Source organism: Notechis scutatus, chromosome 2 (assembly GCF_049901735.1).
Source record: "Notechis scutatus isolate UNSWTSFEM ecotype Mainland chromosome 2, rNotScu1.2, whole genome shotgun sequence".
NCBI lineage: Eukaryota > Metazoa > Chordata > Lepidosauria > Squamata > Elapidae > Notechis > Notechis scutatus.
This window is the reverse complement of record NC_142010.1, coordinates 27,362,528-27,384,494: the sequence shown is the minus strand read 5'-3', so window position 1 is coordinate 27,384,494 and position 21,967 is coordinate 27,362,528. Positions and strand designations below refer to the sequence as shown.

General features: G+C 47.1%; 1 protein-coding gene across 1 annotated transcript; it reads right to left on the bottom strand.

Annotated features, from left to right (window-relative positions):
- Window positions 1-2,371: 2,371 nt before the first annotated feature.
- LOC148131958 (uncharacterized) lies at window positions 2,372-17,749 on the bottom strand. Its single transcript, XM_087953849.1, has 5 exons — window positions 17,299-17,749; window positions 11,559-11,685; window positions 8,475-8,557; window positions 6,725-6,851; window positions 2,372-4,053 (listed from the first exon to the last, which is right to left on the bottom strand). The coding sequence occupies exons 1-5, from the start codon at window positions 17,698-17,700 to the stop codon at window positions 2,870-2,872; spliced, it is 1,923 nt and encodes a 640-aa protein (XP_087809975.1). The 5' UTR covers window positions 17,701-17,749; the 3' UTR covers window positions 2,372-2,869.
- Between the last annotated feature and the right edge of the window lie 4,218 nt (window positions 17,750-21,967).

Below are 21,967 nucleotides of genomic sequence, written 5' to 3'. Positions count from 1 at the left end.
ATAATGTAGCTAAACAGCTTATGGAAAAGAGTTAATATAGATGAATTTCTGAAGACATTTATAATTTACGGATCCTTTTTTTTTTTTTTACAAAGTTTCTTTTTGAAAAATAAAAAAATTTCCCCTGGCCATCGAAGGGAGAGACAAAAAACTAACCAACTGTCCAAGTTCCCAGAGCTTTGTCTCTGTTGAGTCAGGGTTGATCTGATTGTTGGTGGTTCAAGGAAACAACCCCACAATTGGTGGCAGAAGTGACATTGTCTCAGACTCAATGTGACCCATAAGTGCTAGGAATGAAAATGGGGGAAAGAACTGGCCATTAGAAGGAGAGACTGGTTCACATACTCTAGGTCTTCTAACGCTAGAAACATCGCCCAACATATTGGCTTCAGAAACAAGACCACAAATCAGAGTTTATCCTGGGCAAGTAAAGATGAAAGTGACTCTCTTACTGCTGGCTGTACCAAGGGCAGTGTTCATTCTGTGAAAGCAGCTGTTCTGTCTTAACCTAACGTTAAGACAACAGGAAGCCTGGAACAGCTAGAAAAATCCATTAGATCAGGGTTCGCCAACTTTTGGACCTCAGGGACCACCAAACGCATAATTTTAAATCCCACGGACCAGAGACCCTGGGAAAATCCCCAAAAAGTCTGCAGGAAAATTCCCCACCTTGTTTTCCTACTAATCAATCATTCTTTATTTGGGATCGCAGGATACTGTCTCCAGCTCCGTTCTCAGAGACACAGAGAGAGAGAGACAGAGAGACTTTTGGCTTCATGCAAGGAAAGCAGCAGAAGCAACAGAAGTCTTTCTTTCTCTCCCCCAATCTCCGCCAGAAATAAGTCTTTGTGAGACTTGTCACGCCGGCGTAGCCTCTTGGAGTGGGATGCCTTGCAGGGTCCCAAAGACTCATTTCTGGTGGAGTCTGGGGGACAGAAAGACTTTTTGCGTGCAGCCAAAAGTGTAAGAAGCAACAAAAAGCAGCCCGGTGGCCAGGCGAGGCACATGGGGTGAGTAGGGCAAGTTCCCCCCTCTGCCCTTTCCCCCCTCCCCTATTTGTTCGCAATACAAGCAACACAAACCTTGTGTTCCCGCAGGCCATGTGGGCGGCACAGCCTTGTGTTCCTGCGCAGCCTGGATTGATTACTTTGGGAGTGACATTTCTCTGAGGGCACCAAAATTTTCTCGCAGACCACCAGTGATCCCGGGCCCATTGGTTGGTAACCACTGCATTAGATCCTGATTCTTCGGCTAATATCATTATAGAAATGCTAATGTAGCATTATGAAGAAAGGGTGTGGCTAAGATAAGTGGATTTGCAAGGCGGCTGGGTGGAAGGATCAGTTGGGATAGGAAAACCATGAGAGGATTGCTGGATCTAGAGCAGTGTTGGCAAACCTTTTCGGCACTGAGGATTTCAGGATTAGGACAGCATGTAGGCAGGGAGGAATAGGGGCAGGATGACCAAGAGAGGCTAAGCAGTGAACATGAGAGACAGAGCTCAGGCAATAAACAAAGACCGCCCCTCCTGATCCTCAAGCATGGAGAGTGGAGAGTAGGCAAGAGCAGCGCAGACTAACCCAGCTACTCGGGGGGAGAACGCCCTGCCCCTCTTCTTCACAAGGCACAACTGGGGACTGGGACTTAAGGAGACGCTGTGGGAAGGGGCATTTGTCAGGAACAAATGCTGAATTCATGGAGTGTTGAGTGCTGACGTTTGAACTTTCCTGAATTCCTTGCATTCTTCCTGGATTTCTGGATACTTGCCTTGTTCCTTTGATTGCTCGGCCCCTCAACTTGCCCTGCTGGATTTCTTGCTTTGCAGCCGTGGTGCTCACAGCATTGGGCATAGCTATTTGCAACCAGAGGCTGCTTGAGGTATGTCGGTGGGTGTGTCATCAGTCTGCTCTGGGACTTGCCAGAAACATGGTGTCATGCCCCTGTTGGAGACTGACTCTGAAGGAGAGATTGAACAGCTGACAGGGAGTGGGAGTGTGGCTCCGGAGGTTGTGGAGGAAACTAGGGAAGGGCACAAACCAGATGGGCATTCAGAGGAAGTCCCAGGCCCGTCCCCTCTTCATCCTAGGGCACACAGGGAGGAGCGAATAAGGGAGAAACGTGAGTAGCATGGTCTACGGGGGCGGAAGGGGCTCTGATCCCCTTCATGGGCTGCAGCTGGGAGGACTGGTTAAAAGGACAAACTGTGCATGGCAAAGGTGCTGGAAGCAAAGCGCGCATTCTTGTCAGAGCTTATCTGTGTTTTGGCTTCCTCCCAACTGTGGTTGCTGCGTTATCTGGTAGAAGTCTGCAATTAATCACCCTTGCCTGCCGTAGTAATTCCTTCAGTGTGGTGTGTTGGTTTTTTTGGACTGCATTTACTCCCTCTGTAAACTGTTTCCTTTAAGAGTTTGATATCCTGCCGAGGATAACTGGACGTTGGAGCCAGGTTGAAGGCATTAAAAGGACTTTCTTCTATTTTTGTGACTTGGTTATTTTTATGTCACACCTCGGGTCATCACATTGGGAGCGTCTGGGGACATTTGGAGCAATAAAGGGGCGGTTTGAACTGCCAGCTGCCTATGATACCATCGTGCCATGCCCCATGTCATCATATAAGTCAAGCACTATCTGGAGTCCTTTTATAATCCTTCCCTCACATCAATGTATTTATAATTACACTGATTATCTCATGTGCTCTAATATCACTCTACATATCACATATTCAAATATTTCTCCCTTGACTTTTCATTTGATGCAAAATTCCTCTTTCTCCACTCCAAGCATCCAGACGGCTTCTCTCTGGTTGTCCTTTTGTTTCATACATTTACTACCAGAATAAAGTTGTATGCGCACACCATGAATTTGGCTTCTATCCCGTGTGGATCCTTTTGTGCATCATATATTGGCCACTCTGACAGAAGCTCTTTCCGCACTCCGGACACTGATAAGGCTTCTCCCCCGTGTGAATTCTATTGTGGGTCATTAGGCTGCTGTTCTGACTGAAGCTTTTTCCACAGTCCAGGCACTCGAAAGGTTTCTCGCCGGTGTGGGTCCTTTCATGACGAGTAAGGGCACTGTTGTGACTAAAGCTTTTTCCACACTCCAGACAACGATATGGCTTCTCCCCTGTGTGGATTCTTTTGTGGGTCATAAGGCTGCTGTTCTGACTGAAACTTTTTCCACAGTCCGGGCACTGGAAAGGTTTCTCGCCGGTGTGGGTCCTTTCGTGACGAGTAAGGGCACTGTTGTGACTAAAGCTCTTTCCACACTCCAGGCAGTGATACGGCTTCTCCCCCGTGTGGATTCTTTTGTGGGTCATAAGGCTGCTGTTCTGATTGAAGCTCTTGCCGCAGTCCGTGCATTTAAAGGGCTTCTCCCCTGTGTGGATCCGTTCGTGATTCGCAAGGTGTCCCGTCATGCTGAAGCCCTTCCCACACGCCGTACATTTAAACGGTTTCTCCCCTGTGTGGATCCTTTCGTGGATCCGAAGTTTGCCTCCGTGACAGAAACCCTTTCCACAGTCCGTGCACTTGAAGGGCTTCTCCCCCGTGTGCGTCCTTTCGTGACGAGAAAGGGCACTGTTGTGACTGAAGCTTTTGCCGCAGTCCATGCACCTGAAGGGCTTCTCCCCCGTGTGGATTCTTTCGTGGTTGATAAGGTGGCCTCTCACCGTAAAGCCCTTTCCACACTCGGCACACTTAAATGGCCTCTCCCCGGTGTGGATTCGTTCATGGATCCTGAACTGAGCTCTCTGCCAGAAGCTCTTTCCACAGTCCCCGCAGATGTACGGTTTCTGCCCGCTGTGGATTCCTTTGTGCTTCATGAGGTCACTGCTCTCACCGACGCTTTCTCCACACTCTTCGCGTGGGGTGATGTGCGCTTCCATGCTTCCCAATGGGTAGGAATCCTGCCTTCCGTTTACATTGCAGGTTGTTTCACTACCGTTCATTTCCTCTTGATTTTCAAACGTCTCTTCATCCGCTTCATTTTGGGCTGTTCGCAACCGTGCTGCGCTCTCCTCCTTATAATTTTCTGTCTCCTGTTCGCAGGCCGCTTTAGAAGGCAAAGGAAAAGAGAGAAAAAAATATTTTGAGCAGAAATAGAATTAAGTTTACCACAAAAAATAAGCTATACAGTGGTGAGATTCAAAATTTTTTTGCTACCGGTTCTGTAGGCACAGCTTGGTGGACGTGGCTATTTGGTCATGTGACTGGGAGGTCAAAAGACAGAAACTCACTTTCTGGAGCAGCGGATTGGACTAGATGACCTCCAGGCACCTTCCAGCCCTGGATTGCTGTGCTGTTTCAAAGCATCCTCTGAAGCTGCGTCTAGTGCAGGGGTCTTCAAACTTTACAGCTTTTAAGCCTTGTGGGCTTCAACTCCCAGAATTCCTCCTCCAGTCATGTTAGCGCAGGAATTCTGGGAGTTGAAGTCCCCAAGTCTTAAACTTGTCAAGTTTGAAGACCCTTGATCTAGTGGCAAGATTTATGGAGCTTCCTTCCTCTCCTTTTTCCCCTCTCTCCCTCCCGTTTTCTTTCTCTTTCTCTTTCTCTTTCTTTCTCCCCTCCCTCTCTTTCTTTCTCCCATCCCCTCCTCTTTCTTTCTCTTTCTTTTTTTCATTTGCAGCACGTTTTTGGCTTACTGGGCCTCAGGGAAGCGCTGGAAAAAGAAGCATTTTGAAGCAAGGGATGGGGAATCAGCTATGCCACGTGATTTAGATTAGACAGAAAACAAGAAATCAGATGTTTTCCTGCTTTCTAGCTAATCAAAATCACATGGCACAGCTGATGGTCACCCAACTGATAATCGGAAATATCTGTTCGGCTGAACCGGTAGCATTTTTTGCTACCGGTTCAATTGAACCGGGCCGAACCGATAGAATACCACCGATAATACCACTGATACACACGGAAGAAGGAACTATTCTGAAACCATAAAATAATATGCGTGATGGTGAGGGTCAACATTTTTTCTTCATAATGCATAGCTTAGGCAGGAGATGAAGCTCTCCCCTCACAATCAGGAGGCTGTGAGTTTGATCCTAGGTAGAGGCAGATATTTCTCTCTCTGGGCACAATGAGAATGTATCTGCTAAATAAAACTCTGCATTGGTGACAGGAAGGGCATCCGGCCAGTAAACACTCAACTCCATTCAGTTGCCCAGACACCACCTCACAAGGGATTATGGGGTCATTAAAAGAGGATGGTGAGTGCACAGCTTAGGCAAGCAGGCAGTTACAAAAAAAAAAAACCCAGAAGAAATGTTTAAAGTCCTTAGAATCACCTGCTAGCTACATGTACGGGTCAAATGAACCATAAAAACAGACACAACGGGTAGCTAGAAAAACAGTGGGGAGACGTTATTCTAGGTTTGGCAGAAGATGCTGGTTTTGTGGACTAAGCAAAGATTGGAACTCATAGTGTCCCAGGTTCTAGTCCCATGATGGCGAACCTATGGCATGCATGCCAGAGGTGGCACGCAGTGCCCTCTCCGTGGGCATACATGTCATCGCCAGCTGCTTTTCCAGGTAGCTAGTCTTCGTGCATGCCGGAGCACCAGAAACCCAAAGACCAGTTGGCTGGCATGAGCATCCGCGTGCCGGAAACCCAAAGACCAGATGGCTAGCACACGCATGCGCACTGGCCAGCTGGTATTCAGATTTCCAGTGCTCCGGCGCGCACGAACACTAGCTGCCTAAGATGCATGCGTGCGCTGGAAACCCGAAGACCAGCTGGCCTGCATGCACATGCACACCAGCCAGCTGGGTTTCGGGTTTCTAGCGTGCACATGTGCATTGGGCAGCTAGTTTTCAGGTTTCTGGCGCACCTGTACGCACATTCCAGTTTGGGCACTAGATGCCCAAAAAGTTCGCCATCACTGTTCTAGTCCATAACTCACCCTGGTCATAGTCATGGGTGAGCTACGATGTGACTTGATTGATAGGAGCATGGCCAACTATGTCAAGACTTGTATTAGTTTCCTGCTTTGGGTCATGTCATCTGCATGGTGATGCTACTTCACCTGAAACAGCTGATGGCTTCTCCCAGTGGCTTCATGTAGATGTTAAAGAGGATTGGAGAGAAGACAGGCCAGAATTCAGAAGTCTACTGAGTCTAGCCAGCACAATATGAACCTTGATCCTATACCCCCACTTGCGCGAGCAACACCAGGAGCATCACAGCGCTCGCACCCCCACTTGTGCAGGTGCTGGGCCCCTGGCACGAGCATTGTCACAGGCGCTCACGGCCCTATTCATGCAAGCCTTATGGTGGACCCCATTTGCACGAGTGTCGTCCCAGGTGCTTGCAGCTCTACTTGCGCTCGCATTGTTGCGGGTGCTTGCAGCCCCACTTGTGCAAGCATTGTTGCAGATACTCGCAACCCCACTCACACGAGTGTGGTTGTGGGCGCTTGCAGCCCCGCTCACTTCGCATTGTTGCAGGCACTCGCAACCCCACTCATGTGAACAATGTTCATGCACACATGCATAGACACGCCTGCCCCTCCCACAAAACCATCCTCTCTTTCTCCCCTCCAGGCCGCCAATCCGGAAAGTTTGGGGAACTCTATCCTAGTAGATTGAGGTGATAAACATCACATAAAGAAGGAAAATAAACCGATAAGCAGAATGCCTTCTTCTCTCTAGAAGATGTCCTCCAAATACTTCGGACTACAAAGGTATTCCACCAATGAACCCAACACAGAGCAAAGAAGGGCCCTTACCCAGAGCAGTTACGTTTTGAGAATTTTCCAGCATGACTTCTCTGTGCAAAGCTTTTTGGTGGGAATCCAGAATCTCCCACTCCTCTTCCACAAAATACACAGCCACCTCCTCAAAGGACACTGAGCCCTGAAAGAGGGAGAAAAGGTTGCTTTAAGAGAAGCCCCAGGAAGGATTTCTTGACAGTTCTCTTCTTCGTTTGACACATCCTAAAAAAGCAAAGTTGGCCATGGAGGAAATAGGCATTTTGTCAGCCCTGAAGCCATTTTGGACTGAAGCCATTTTGGGAGCATCTTCAGGGCTGCCACAGCCGGGCCAGTTGGAGTGTGGGAACGTGAGGGGGGGAGATAGAGATAGCTGGGGATGTGTAGCCAAAACAACATTCTGTCATCCCGTCAGAGTCTGAATCTGAGGAGGAAGACAAACAGCTGACAGGGAGCAGAAATGTGGCTCCGTTGGCTGTGGAGGAAACTGGGAAAGGGCAAAGTCCAGCTGGGAAGAGCAGGGGAGAGGGAGTTCAGAGACCCAGGCCCACCCCCCTCTTCATCCTAGGGCATGCAGGGAGGAATGGAGAAGAGAGCAACGTCGGTTGTGTGGCTTACGGGGAGGAAAGGGCCCTGATTCCCTTCATTAGCCACATCTGGGAAAAGTTTAAAAGAAATGCAGGCTGAAGGTGGCGTCTTCTGGGAACAAACGGGAGTTTATCTTGTGTTGACTTTAGTTATCTGTGTTCCTGGTGTCTTTGCAACCGTGTTGAATTTTGCCATGCCTTCACATCTGGAATTCCTTCTCTTGCCCTGCCAGACTAATTGCCTCCTCTTGCCTTGATTGGACTCATAGTTACAGTTTTTGTTGACCACATTTTGGACTTGACTCCCTGCAGCCAAAGGCTGTTCCTGGGAGAGTTTTTCTCCAGCCCAGAAGGTAACCAGGACATTGGGGGCAAAGTTGTAGATAATAAAGGGACTCTTATTGATAATCTGACTGTGTTGCCTTTGTGCCACGCCCCATATATTCTTTCCTGTGGGAGCTGAGGATGCTCTGACAGGCATCAGAGCAGCATGGACCAAAGGCAGTCAAGATGGCGGCTGCGACCTGGTTAGACCATGCGAGGATGTGGGACCTGAGGGGAAGAACTTTGGGGTTTGATTTGGGTGAGGAAAACCTCGGGTCCTTCAGAGTCGGGTTTTTCCCAGATGTGCCAACATGACATGCCTAATAAATCTATGCTTGGAGGAATATGCTTGTCTTGGAGTTTTGATCCCGTTGGGTGTGTTTGCTGGAACCCTGGCACATTTTCTTAAACATAGGGACAGAACCAACCTAGAACTAAGGAGAAATTTCCTGACAGTGAGAACAATTAATCAGTGAAACAACTTCCTTCCAGAAGTTCTGGGTGCTCCAACACTGGGAGTTTTTAAGAAGAGATTGGGCAACCATTTGTCTGAAATGGTATTGGTTTCTTGCTTGAACAGGGGGTTGGACTAGAAGACCTTCAAGGTTCCTTCCAACTCTTATTCCGTTGTTCTGTTATATTACTGATATTTTTTTTTAATCCACCTCTCAAACGTTGACATTGATGCTCTAAATGCAGCTGCCTCCATTTCAGTAAATATAACTACTGGTCAAGTAAAACACATTTTGATTTGCATTACCTTTCCTTGCTAAAGAACAACTGTTGTAATTTCCATGACAGGGACTTGGGACTTCCCCAACCCCAAATTTTTCCTGCTGTGAAGGATCTTCCCCTACCTGAGGTGGAGTCCCAAATTCTGTGTCGGCTTCATCACATAAAGGAGATGTTTCAGGGATTACCACCGACGCCTTTCCATTCCCTACGAGCAAGAAAAAGGTGTTGGAAATGGAATGTTGTTGTTTTTTTTGAAACAAATTTTATTAATTTTAAAGACAAACAAACCATCATTATCCATTAAGTACACAAACGTCTCCATTATTAATTTTACAAGTCAGATAGAATACTATTTTATACAACATAATTCTATTTTTCACCATTTCAATATAACCATATAGATATCTCTCAACAAATTTCTCATTATTTCTTTTTTCTTATTCAATTTCATTAATTATTATTAATTTTCTATATTTATCCAGTTTATAACCATCATCTTCATTCCTCTCTGTCTTGTTTAACATTATTCTCATCCAACATTCCTCCGAGGTTTTAGTAATTCTCAAAGAAAACATAGACACACAAAACACAAAAATATAAAACTTCTTTTAAGAAAGTAGTTTGGCCCCAGATTACCTCTCTTTGTATGGACTTCAATTAAATTCGTGCTCATCTTATATGCCATTACCTATCTTATTTACCATTCTATATCTTCCATATAACTTCTCCCACTTTTCACTCTTATTTCTATTTTATTTAATTCATTTTAATTTAATTCATTATATTTATATTTTTGTCCATTCTTTCCAAATTATCCATTTATCTCATTCCCTACAGCAAGTAAAGAAAAAAAATTTCCCTGAAATCCCTGATCAAGGTATGATGCCTTTCTATCCTCCTCCTAAATTAATATTTAAAATAACACCTAATACCCAATCTGATTCTGCTTAGTACATTCAACCTACTAGTCTCTAAAGAAAAAAAATAGTAAGTCCACAATAATTAATATAATTAAATAATAAATCTAAATTTTAAATCTTATAGCCTTCCAATTGTCTATTTCAAGAAACAAATGCTACAATAATGAGTTTATAATAAAATCAAAACAACAGTAAATTAGTCTTTTCAATTAAACTCAATATTTTAAACATTCCTTTTAATCTTTTGTTAAATTTTAAAATCTATCATTACTAAACATTTCAGATTCTTATAACATTCTAATTTTCTATTTCTAATACAAATACTACCATACTATCTTATGTACCTTGCAGAATCTTCTTTTTTAAAGAAATTATACATTACCCTTTATCCCTAAAAAAATTCCTTTTTCCCATCTTGTTTTATACCTTTGTGGCTTTTCCCTCCCTTTTCCCTTCCTTTCTTATCCCACCTAACCTTTTTACCTCCAACTTCCCCTCTCTGTTGTATTCCTTTCTCCTTTTGCTCAGTAACATTAACATTGAATTGGTTTTGCATCTTATTTTTTCCTTTCTTAAGTATTTTTTTAGATCTTAAGTCCTTCATTTTCCTTCCTTTCTTTCTCCTTTCTCTCTTAACTAAATTTTTAAACTCATTGAAGATGGCGTCTTCTTCTTCTTCTTCTCCTTCTTCTTCCATTTCCTCCATCTGTTGTTCTTTTTGATAATTAACAAACGCCATTTCTAGAGAGAAAGGCTTTTCACAGCGTCCTTTCTTTCTTCATATTCTCTAAGTTCATCAGCAGATAAAGCCATTCTTTATTCTTCTTCTTAAAGCAACCAAAGTGTTTCAAAAATTAGAGCAATTCCCCAAAATTCCAGAGAGAGTCAATCCGTCCAAACAAAACACAAAGTTCTCACTTTCTCTTCCTGGTAAGGTATCAAAGGGAAAGGAAAAAAACCTCCAATCTGTATTTTAAAACCTTGTTGCAATTAATTTCTGGTCTCAAGATCTTCAAGGCATCTCCTCCAACAAAATCTTAATATATATATTTTGTCCTCTTCCTTCCCACTTATAACAAGAAGCCAAGTCTTTACCTTTTAAAAAAAAAAAACAGGTTTCTCAATGGCCATTTGTTGATTCCATAAGGAAGGAGAGTAAACTTTCCCTTTCAGCACTCAGTTTTGCCGCTTGAGATCCTCCTCTGGAAACAAAGTATTTTCAGAAAACCATCGTTCTCAGGATTAAACGCCTCTTAAAGTCCTGGGTCAGCCACAAAAACTTTCTCTTTACCACTTTCTCCTCTCTTCCTCCTGCTCAGTCTTACCCAGCTGCCGGCTTCTTTGAGGCGGCCATTACAGACCGCCGCTCGACCGTCTTGGGAAAGGGGGTTTTGCCGGCTGGGAAGGGGGTCTGCAACACCCCAAACCCCTCACCAGCTCCTCCTTATCTTCGGCTGCTTCTTCGTAGCAACCTTAGCCTCCAGATCTATAGATCGGAGGCACCAAACGACTAGCGGCAGGGATCGCGCAGGATGCAAATCCCTGCGCTAGCGAAGCCGACAAACCCGGAAGTCCAGGAAATGGAATGTTTTAAAGCCATGTGAATGTCTTCTGGAGAGCTTTATCATTCTACTAGTAGACTATGTAGTCGGGCTTAGTTTGTTATCCTCTGGCTAGCTTCCTGTCAGTGTGGAAACTGAAACAGTATTTGCTGTGTGAGCAAGAAGGTGACAGCAAGGAGCCTGGGCATGGCTTAGAAGATCAACTGTTCTGTGCGAAAGCTGCTTGGTGCTATGAAACTAAAACTGAAACCGAAACTCCTCTCCTCTGCTTGTGTTTTGCATTTGGAACAGATTTCTTTTCAGGTTGGGGAGGGGAATAAAACTCCTTAGCATCAGAGCGTGTTAATAATAATACTATAGGAAATCCTAATGCTCTGATGGTCATTTTGAAAAATCCTTTCTTAGTGAGAACCTAAAAGCCAAGAGGAACATACATGCCAAATTTCAAGTTTGTAGGCTTTACGGTTCTGGAGATTTTGTGATGATGCATGAGTGGTATTTCGCTTTTATAGATATAAATTTAGAACGGCGGTAAGGTAAAAAAAAAAAGTTGCTTCTTGAATTTTTTTTCTTTATTTTTAATTCATTTTGCTTTTATATATATCTAGATTAAGCATCACTCTTGCCTGCTGACAAAATATTTGATTGTTAAAAAAAAAAAGAGTTCATGACTGAAAGGAGCCATGGCTCCGTTGCTTCTACTGGATAAGATATCTTCACTTACATTGAGAGGTGACCTGAGGTGGATCCTCTTCAGAGACATTTCCAAAGAGATGCTCCTGAGAAGAAGTGGACACATCTTCCCCTTCTTTGGGTTGTGTTGAGACCATCTCCGTCAATGCTTCTGGTACCTGAAACACCAGCCAGATTTGGGGCAGGGGGGAATGGAAGAGCTGGGATGAGGACACACAAGGTGAATGGAATTCTTTTCCTCCACCCCTAATTTTGAAGCCTCTTCTATCTATCCTTGGGATGGAATTGGGCTTGGGTTGCAGAACAGGGATCCCCAAACATGGCAACTTTAAGACTTGTGGACTTCAACTCCCAGAATTCCTGAGCTAACATGACTGGAGCAGGAATTCTGGGAGTGGAAGTCCACAAGTCTTAAAGTTGCCAAGTTTGGAGACCTCTGCTGAAGAATAATCACAGATTCTTAGCATTGGGAAGCATCTTGGAGGTCTATCCTCAAACATTGCAGATAAATATGAAGAACAGGAATAGCAGGAATTAGGTACGGCTAACCTAGAGAAAAGGACTAAGGGTGACCTGATAGCAGTATTCCAGTTATTTGAGAGGCTGCCACAAAGCGGCCAACTTATTTTCCAAAGCACCAGAGGCCAAGACAAGAAACAACGGATGGAAAGTCATCAAGGAGAGAAGCAACCTGGAATTAAAGAAATATTTCCCAAGAGTGAGAACAATTAACCAGTGGAACAGCTTGCCTAGAGACGTTGTAGGTGCTCTATCACTGGAAGTTTTTAAGAAGAGACTGAACAGCCACCTATCTGAAATAGTATCGGGTCTCCTGCTTGAGCAGGAGGTCAGACTAGAAGACCTCCAAGGTCCCTTCCAGCTCTGTTCTGATTGATTGATTGATTGAAATGGCTGCCCAGATCTTAACTTGAAAACCTCCGGTATAGAACCACGCACCACTCCAGAGCAGTGGCCCCCAACCTTTTTTGTACCACAGCACGGTACAAAATGATCCACGGACCGGTACCAGCATCAGCACACACGACCAAGGCAAGGCGAGCCAAGCGACCGGCCAGCCAACTGTCCCTCGCTTCTCTCCGCCACCTTCAACTCCTCCTTTGTACCTTCTCGCGGTCGATGGGCTTTTCGGGCTCTTTCTTAATCTCCTCCTGAGTAACGCGAGACTCCACCGCCATCGGGACGGCTCTTCGTTCGAAGCCGCCCCCCCCTCTTCGATGAAACGAAGGATTTCGAGGATTCCTTCAGCACCCAAACGCCGCTTTCCAACCGACGACCAACAAGCTCACCCGGAAGCACTTTCTCAAGCGCCGTTGAAACAAGATGGCGGCGCCCAAGCAAAATAGGCGGCCCGGTACAAAATGATCCATGGACTGGTACCGGTCCAGGGCCCGGTGGTTGGGGACCCCTGCTCCAGAGGACAGGCTGCCCATTGCTTAAAAGCTCTCAAAGGGAGGAAATTCCTCCTTTATTTTGACTTTGTATCTCCCATTGTAAAGATAGATATAAAGTATTCTTTGTCCCACAGAGTCAATCTATACCCGTGATGGCGAACCTATGGCATGCGTGCCACAGGTGGCGTGCAGAGCCATTTTTGCTGGCCCATGAGCCGCAGGCAAACTTACTTCACTGCGTGCCTCACAGCCGATTTTTTTTGGCTGGTTTGAGGCCTTTTTCAGCCTCCCAGAGGCTTGGAAAAAGCCTCTGCAAGGCCTTTCAGGTCGAATAATAGGCTCGTTTCGTCACTTCCTGTAATACCGGAAGTGACGAAACGGGCCTATTATTCTTCCTGGAAAGCCTTGCAGAGGCTTTTTCCAAGCCTCTGGGAGGCCGAAAAATTAGCTGTGAGGTGCAGTGCAGGTAAGGGGGTGGCAGGGGGAGATTACGCGCGATGCGCTTGGGGCGTGGGGGCACACACATTGCATTCTGGGTGCTGGCATGCCAGTGCGCGCGCACTTTTTGGCACAGGAGCCCAAAAAGGTTAGCCACCACTGATCTATACCCTCTTCCCTTCAACAGCCCCTAAGTTTTGGAAGACTGCTGCCACGATTCTCCACCTCCATCCCTTCTTTAGATGAAACGTGCCTTAATCTTTAGCTATCGGTATTCTTTCTAGAATTTAAACTTCAACTCCTCAAACTTTGTTGTTCTCTGCCCATTTCCAGTTTCTCAGCATTCTTCTTGCATGGTGTCAATCAAAGCTGGACCCAGTGCAAGTATTCCAGATGTGCTCCGACTGCTATAGTGTAAAGCAGAACAATCATTTCTGGTGTTCTCAGCCTGTACCTTTATTGATGCAGTCTAAGGCTGCATTTGCTTTTTGGGCAGCTGTAGCACATTGAATTCTTTATTGTCATTCTACGCATAGACACAGTATACATACAACAAAATTCACGAAATTCAATTGCTGGCTCCTGCTTAATTTGTGAAATACCAGGACGTCAATATCTTTCTCCCAACTACTCCTGCTGGGCCTGTTCTATAACTGTGCATCTGTTGTTGTTTTTTCCCCTTCCTAAGTGCTGAGATAGGGAGGGAAAACTCAACCATTTGCTTGAAGTCATAAAACAGCGAAGCATTTCCTAAAACAAGGATATTAGAGGAGCCTCTGTGGTGGAGTGGTTAGAGAGCAGTACTGCAAGCTACTTCTGCAGCCAGTCACCTGTAATTTGGCAGTTCAAATCCTACCAGGCTCAAGATTGACTCGGCCTTCCATCCTTCCGAGGTCGGTAAAATGAGGACCCAGATTGTTGGGGGCAAGAGGCTGACTCTGTAAGCCGCTAAGAGAGGGCGGTAAAGCACTATAAAGCGGTATATGTCTAAGTGCTATTTCTATTGCTATATATCTTGTTCTTACTCCATGCCAGGGGTGTCAAACACAATTTCATTGAGGGCCACATCAAGATTGTGTTTAAACTCTGTGTGTGTGTGTGTGTGGCCAGGGGGTGTGGCCAGCTCAACATCACTCATGTCAGGGGTCGCTATGGTTGCCTGAGCACTCTCCCAGCAAAAACAGAGCACGCGGCCCTCCTAATGTCAACTCATCAAATATTTCTAGGGTCTTTTTACAGTTGCCAACAGAAAGGGAGGGGGGAGCAGTGCGGCAGCTTGGAAACCGAAAGTGCATTACATAAATAGTTTTTCAAAGATACCGTGTTTCTCCAACAATACGGCCTCCACCAATAGGAAGCCCCAGCATGATTTATTGGCATAAAATCAAATTAAGCCCCTCCCCCCAAATTAAGGCCCATATTAAACATGCGAAAGGGGGGGGGAATGGCGGGGGGCTTGCCGTTAGGAAGTACTTTGTTGCATGCCCGGATATGGTGCTGCCTGCGTTGGTGGAGCACTTCATATCGGGAGACCTTCCGCCACCGTTAATTTCCCTTCCCCCTTGCTGCCGTAGTGTTACAGCAACGCCGTGGCGTTGGCGCAGCCACGTGCAGCCAGTCAGGACTCCTCCCTGCAACTGGAGCCCTGAGGAGACACTTGGCTTCAGGCGCTCTGTGGGCCTTCCTTTGCCTTCGATGGTAAAGTGAATTATTTTAAAACCTCCGCTCATCCTATCAGGGCCGTGCGAGCTGAGCAGAGCCGGGAAAGCAAGCCGCGGGTGTTTCCTGGTTCTGCCCAGCCCGTACGGCTCTGCACGCCCTGGCGGGATGAGCGGAGGTTTTAAATAATTCACTTTGCCTTCGAAGGCAAAGGGAAGGCGGCCACAGGAGCGCCTGAAGCCAAGTATACCAACAACAAAAGGCAAATCCTCAAGGTGGGCTGGAGGGGGTGGCTACGTGCCCCCCGGGCTGCTTCAATGCAAGGTCCTGACTTGCAGCATCCTGCCGTTGCCGCCGCGTCCTTTTCGCTGCCGCCTCCTCCCTCTCCGACTGCGAAACTCGTGTGCTTCGCCAAACGCTCCGAGCGAGGCGAGCTCTTTCATACATAGAGAGAGAGGGAAAGACGCCGGCGTGCTCCGAGAGGCTGGCTCTTTTCTCTAGCCGAGGCTGACAGGAAGTGCCTCCAGGGCCGTGGCAAGCAAGCCGCGGGTGTTTCCTGGTTCTCCCCAGCGCGCACGGCTCTGCCACGGCCCTGGCGGGATGAGCGGAGGGCCCGGCGGGGAGGCACTCGTTGCCTTGGTGACATTTCGGGTGCCTCCACCGCCTCCTCGCCCATCGCAGGTGGCGGTGGCGGCGGCGCTTCGCTGAGGGAAAAAGAAGACAGCGCAGCCACCTTGCTTGCTTTCCCACCTGCCCGCCCCAGATGGCCTCAGGAGCGGCGGCAGTGGCAGCAGGCGCGCACACTCCTGCCGGCGAAGGGAGGAGAGGCGAGGAAAGAGAAGGGAGTGCGGCAGCAGCGGCTGTCACAGTATCGTCTCATAGCGGGGCAAGGCTGGCAAGCTGAGGTGGCCGCACCAGAGAGCGTCACTGCCGACCCCGTCGTGAGGATAAAGGAGCGGGATAGAGATTCAGTCAGATGTCAGCCTCGGCTAGAGAAAAGAGCCAGCCTCTCGGAGCACGCCGGCGTCTTTCCCCTCTCTCTATGTATGAAAGAGCTCGCCTCACTGGAGCGTTTGGCGAAGCACACGAGTTTCGCAGTCGGAGAGGGAGGAGGCGGCAGCAAAAGGACGCGGCGGCAACGGCAGGATGCTGCAAGTCAGGACCTTGCATTGAAGCAGCCCGGGGGCACGTAGCCACCCCCTCCAGCCCACCTTGAGGATTTGCCTTTTTGTTGTTGGTATACTTGGCTCAGGCGCTCCTGTGGCCGCTTCCTTTGTTCGAAGGTAAAGCGAATTATTTTAAAACCTCCGCTCATCCCGCCAGGGCGCAGAGCCGCACGGGCTGGGCAGAACCAGGAAACACCCGCGGCTTGCTTTCCCGGCTCTGCTCAGCTCGCACGGCCCTGATAGGATGAGCGGAGGTTTTTAAAATAATTCACTTTACCATCGAAGGCAAAGGGAAGGCGGCCACAGGAGCGCCTGAAGCCAAGTGTCTCCTCAGGGCTCCGGTTGCAGGGAGGAGCCCTGACTGGCTGCACGTGGCTGCGCCAAACGCCCGCGGCGTTGCTGTAACGCCACGGCAGCAAGGGGAAGGTAAATTAACGGTGGCGGAAGGTCTCCCGAACATCCAAGCTGTCGCCGCCCGCCCACCCGAGGATGCAAGGGGGGGGGGGAAATTAAGTCACCCCCGAAAAGACGGCCTAGCCGGTTTTTCAGGGGTCAAAAAAAAATAAGGCCCGGCCTTATTATGTGAGAAACACGGTAGTAACTAGATGACTGAAGTTTCTGCCATGCAAAATTCTAATTAGAGAACATGATTGATGACTCTTGGCTATGGATGTGTCCCATTGGAGAATATGAATTATGATACACCCAGGGGAGGGGAAAACCAGGGTCAAGGGTGACAATGAATGATGTGTCTCAGAGTTGGCTACATCCAGGCAGTGCCGGACATGTTAACTCCCAATAAATCCTTTTGAAGTTTTAGAAGTTTGGCTTGAGACTCATGATTTAATTGGGGTAACTGCCAGAATCCTGACACTTGAACTCCATTTTTGCTGGCAGAGGGTTGTAGGAGGCCGTCACAGTCGAAAACGGAGCTCGGAAGGGCCACATGCAGCCCTCCCGAGCTCCGTTTTTACTGGCAGAGACACCGCAGTCCGGGCCTTCATTGTTTCCAGGGCGGCCCTGCGGGCCAGATCTAATCACCACACAGACCAGAGTTTGACACCTCCCTGCTCCATGCCAAGATGAAACCTCTCACCTGCTTCTTTACTAGCCCCTCATCGGTTGTTTGACTGAGGAGGAAGCCTTCGGCCAGGGCCACCGCCTGGGAACAAGTCTTCGCTCTGCATTCTCTCACCCAGCTCTCCATTTCTGGGGGCAAGACGGCCAGGAACTCCTCCAACACCACCATGTCCACCATCTGAGCTTTGGTGCTCCTTTCCGGCTTCAGCCACCGGTGGCAAAGCTGGTGGAGTTGGCTGCAAACCTCTCTGGGCCCTTTAGCCTTTTGATAGCAGAAATTCCGGAAGAACAAGCGATGAACGTCAGAGGTGATGGCTTCCTCAGGCAGGATCTTCTGCCTGGTGCTTTTCCACGACACATTGCTGGTCCCCTCCTCAAAGGCAGCGGCTCCCAATCCTGCTGGCCTTTCGGCGGCCATTTTATCTTTCTAACTCCGGCGTAGTTTCCAACAGGACAGAAATATATATATATATATATATATATATATATATATATATATATATATATATATATATATATATATATATATATATTTATATTTATATTTATATTTATATTTATATTTATATTTATATTTATATTTATATTTATATTTATATTTATATTTAGAGGCTGAACTGCACAAAGAGGCTGCAGCTGAATCTCAAAAGGACAGAGAGTCGTTTTATCTCCAAAAGCAAAGATCTGATACGTGAAGGAAGATGATCTAAGAAAAACAAGAGAAAAATCCTCAGAGCCACAGAAGACGATGGTTCCATCCAGAAGGGTTTTGGCCCATTCGATTGTATAATAAATACCTTTGCAGAGCCAAAGTCTGTGGGCCTGCAGCTTTTTCCCCCTCTCCTGCTGTGGGAGACAAAAACATATGAAGAAAGGTTTCAGGAATTGGACGTGGCTAGTCTAGAGAAAAGAAAGGACTAGGGATGACATGATAGTAGTAGCATTTGAGGGGCTGCCACAAAGAACTTATTTTCCAAAGCACTTGAAGGATGTTGTGGTTCGTCGGCAGCCTATGCAGATGGCAGTGGAATCGGACAGTGGGGAAGAACGGGGACCAGTCCGGGAGTCTGGGGAAGACTCGGACAAGGGTCCTGCGTCCTATGCAGAGATGGGGCCAGGACCATCTGGGAGTGGGATGCTGACCCCGGAGCCTCCGGAGTCTGGCAGCAGCGAGGCAGAGGAGCAAGGGGAGCCTGTTCCCAGTGCGTGTGTGCACAGAGCTGCTATAAGGCAAGAGCAGTTGGGACAAAAAGGACGACTCAGAAGTAAGGCTTGGAGGTGATTGCCCCTCCCCTAAGGTATAAAGGACAGGCAAAGGTAGAGAAACCTTTGCAGGAAGCAACGTTGTTCGTTCTGTTCAGATTAAACCTTGAAGCTCTGTGTGGATTTTGTACTCCGTTTGGCTTTTTACAGTTAATTTGACACTTTAGTTGTTGGCAGCAATTCAAAGAAGAGAAAGGTGGGTGCTTATCTCGAGGGACTGTTTGGGACTCATTGCGGGGCTGGGTATGAACATAATTCCCAGCGTTGAAATAAAACAAGAGTTATTTGGACTAAGCGTGTGCTTAATTATGGTCTCAGGAAGCCTTGGTCAGAACAAAAGGCCAGACAAGGAACAATGGATGGAAACTGATCAAGGAAAGATTCAACCTAGAAATAAGGAGAAATTTTCTGACAGTGAGAAACAATCAACCAATGGAACAGCTTTGCCTTCGGAAGTTGTGGGAGTTTCATGACTGGGGGCTTTCAAGAAGAGACTGGGCAGCCAGTTATCAGAAATGGTGTAGGGTCTCCTACTTGAGCAGGGGGTTGGACTAGATGACCTACAAGGTCTCTTCCAACTCTGTTATTCAAAGCCTAAGAGCGTTTTATAGTTTCGCCATTATCCTCATCACCATGACACTTTTTGTAAAATTCAACTACTTATTTTGCACTGTGGGGCAATCCGGAACAAATCTTTTTCTTTCTTCTAAAGGGCATCTAATCAAATGCTTCAACAGGGATATCATATCCCTGTTGGTTGCCTTTTTAATAAGAAAAACAGGGCAGGGGGAGCAGCTAGCCCTTGCTAGGATCGTGGAAGGCGCTGAGCCTCGTCCGGGGATGTGCAAGGGAGGCATCCTCCAGGGCGACCCCACGCACCTTTCCCACGCATCCCCACCCCTATTCCTTATATTCTGCTGGAGAGCAGAAGGGAGCCTTTTTCCTCTCCACCATTCCTTCTTCTCCGTTTGCCCAGAAAATGGATTGGGTGAGGGGGAGGTTTGCTTTCCACGATGCTTTCCCGCGTGAAAGGAGCGGCTGCCACTCACAGTCTGTCCGGCGCCTCCGATCCTGGGAAAAACTCCCACGCCTGCCTCGACTCCAAGAAGCTGGGAAGAAAGGCGAACGAGCCTTCCTTCCCAGAGAGGCGAGACGCTCTAGGCAGTTTTTTTTTTTAAAAAAAAAAAAATCTCTCTACCTCTTACCTACAAGAAAGATTCCCGGTTGCAACGAGAGGGGAGGATAGAGAGAGAGAGAGAGACATAGCCGAACAGAGCCCCCCCGGCGCATGCGCTGCTCATTTCAGAAGCTAGAGGCTGCCAGGAGCAAACAGGGCGGGGTCGCCCTATGTTAAGGGCGTCTCCTTATACTTATAGCCTTTTTATTTTTATTTTTTTTTATACCTGCTGCTTAGAAGCCAGGGATACAAAAAGTTGTGGTGTCTCTTTGTGGTTGTCATCGTTGTTCCCATTTTTTTTCCTTTACTGGAAGAAAGCAAACTTTTCTCTTCCAAAAAGGGAAGAGACTGGAAATTTTAAATGTCCTTTTAAAAACTAGACTGTGCTGTTTCTCTATGTCATCTAATATACACTGCTCAAAAAATAAAGGGAACACAAAAATAAGACATCCTAGATCTGAATGAATGAAATATTCTTATTAAATACTTTGTTCATTACATAGTTGAATGTGCTGACAACAAAATCACACAAAAATTATCAATGGAAATCAAATTTAGCAACCCATGGAGGTCTGGATTTGGAGTTACACTCAAAATTAAAGTGGAAAAAAACACTGCAGGCTGATCCAACTTTGATGTAATGTCCTTAAAACAAGTCAAAATGAGGCTCAGTAGTGTGTGTGGCCTCCACGTGCCTGTATGGCCTCCCTACAATGCCTGGGCATGCTCCTGATGAGGTGGCGGATGGTCTCCTGAAGTATCTCCTCCCACACCTGGACTAAAGCATCCCCCAACTCCTGGACAGTCTGTGGTGCAACGTGGCGTTGGTGGATGGAGTGAGACATGGTGTCCCAGATGTGCTCAGTTGGATTCAGGTCTGGGGAACGGGCGGGCTAGTCCATAGCATCAATGCCTTCGTCTCGCAGGAACTGCTGACACACTCCAGCCACATGAGGTCTAGCATTGTCATGCATTAGTAGGAACCCAGGGCCAACCACACCAGCATATGGTCTCACAAGGGGTCTGAGGAGCTCATCTCGGTACCTAATGGCAGTCAGGCTACCTCTGGCGAGCACATGGAGGGCTGTGCGGCCCCCTAAAGAAGTGCCACCCTACACCATTACTGACCCACTGCCAAACCGGTCATGCTGGAGGATGTTGCAGACAGCAGAACATTCTCCACGGTATCTCCAGACCCTGTCACATCTGTCACATGTGCTCAGTGTGAACCTGCTTTCATCTGTGAAGAGCACAGGGCGCCAGTGGCAAATTTGCCAATCTTGGTGTTCTCTGGCAAATGCCAAACGTCCTGCACGGTGTTGGGCTGTAAGCACAACCCCCACCTGTGGACGTCGGGCCCTCATACCACCCTCATGGAGTCTGTTTCTGACCGTTTGAGCAGCCACATGCACATTTGTGGCCCACTGGAGGTCGTTTTGCAGGGCTCTAGCAGTGCTCCTCCAGTCCCTCCTTGCACAAAGGCGGAGGTAGCGGTCCTGATGCTGGGTTGTTGCCCTCCTACGGCCTCCTCCACGTCTCCTGATGTACTGGCCTGTCTCCTGGTAGCGCCTCCATGCTCTGGACACTACACTGACAGACACAGCAAACCTTTGTTGAAAGGTGTCAAAATGCCTTTCTTTTGAGGATTCGATTTTCCCGCTGGGAGAGCTCCGGCGCAAGGATACGGACAACTGCTTGAAAGCTGGATCTTTTTATTTTTCAGGAAGGCGGGAGACAGCGAGAAGTCTGCATTCCTGGGCTAGCTAGCTTCTTATGGTAAGTCCCTGGTTTTTTATACCCTTTTCTCCCTTTGTAAGTTGATTTTGTGTGAATGTTTGTATTTGTGCTTAATGTTTCAAATCCTGTTTGAGTTTGTCTTTATTCCCGCCGGAGGGCAAACTCCGCGGGGTGCGGAAGGCAAACTCCGCGGGGTGGCTAGATTGTATTATTGGTTTTCTCTAATCTCTTTTAGCTTTAAGATAGTTTTTCATATTTGTTCTGTGGCAATCTCCTATCTGTCCCTTTTGTAATTTATATTTTGTGTCTTTTGTCTGTTTGTTTTGCTTATTTGGTATGTCCTGTGTTTGTAAGGGTTTTCTAAATTATCTTTTTGTTTCCTTTTCTTATTTGTCTAGTTTTCTTAATTACTTAGGCTTTTGTCTATAGGGATTCTTTAATATCTTTTTTATTTGATTCCTTTTCCTATGTAAGTTTGTTTTATGGCTGACCTGATGTTCCCCTTGGG

Coding starts and splice junctions, on each gene's coding strand:
- LOC148131958 (XM_087953849.1), bottom strand. CDS start 17,700: ATGGCCGCCGAAAGGCCAGCAGGATTGGGAGCCGCTGCCTTTGAGGAG. Junction 6,852..8,474: donor AATTTGGGACTCCACCTCAG/GTAGGGGAAGAT, acceptor TCCCTCTTTCAG/GGCTCAGTGTCCTTTGAGGA. Junction 4,054..6,724: donor TCAAAACGTAACTGCTCTGG/GTAAGGGCCCTT, acceptor TGCCTTCTAAAG/CGGCCTGCGAACAGGAGACA.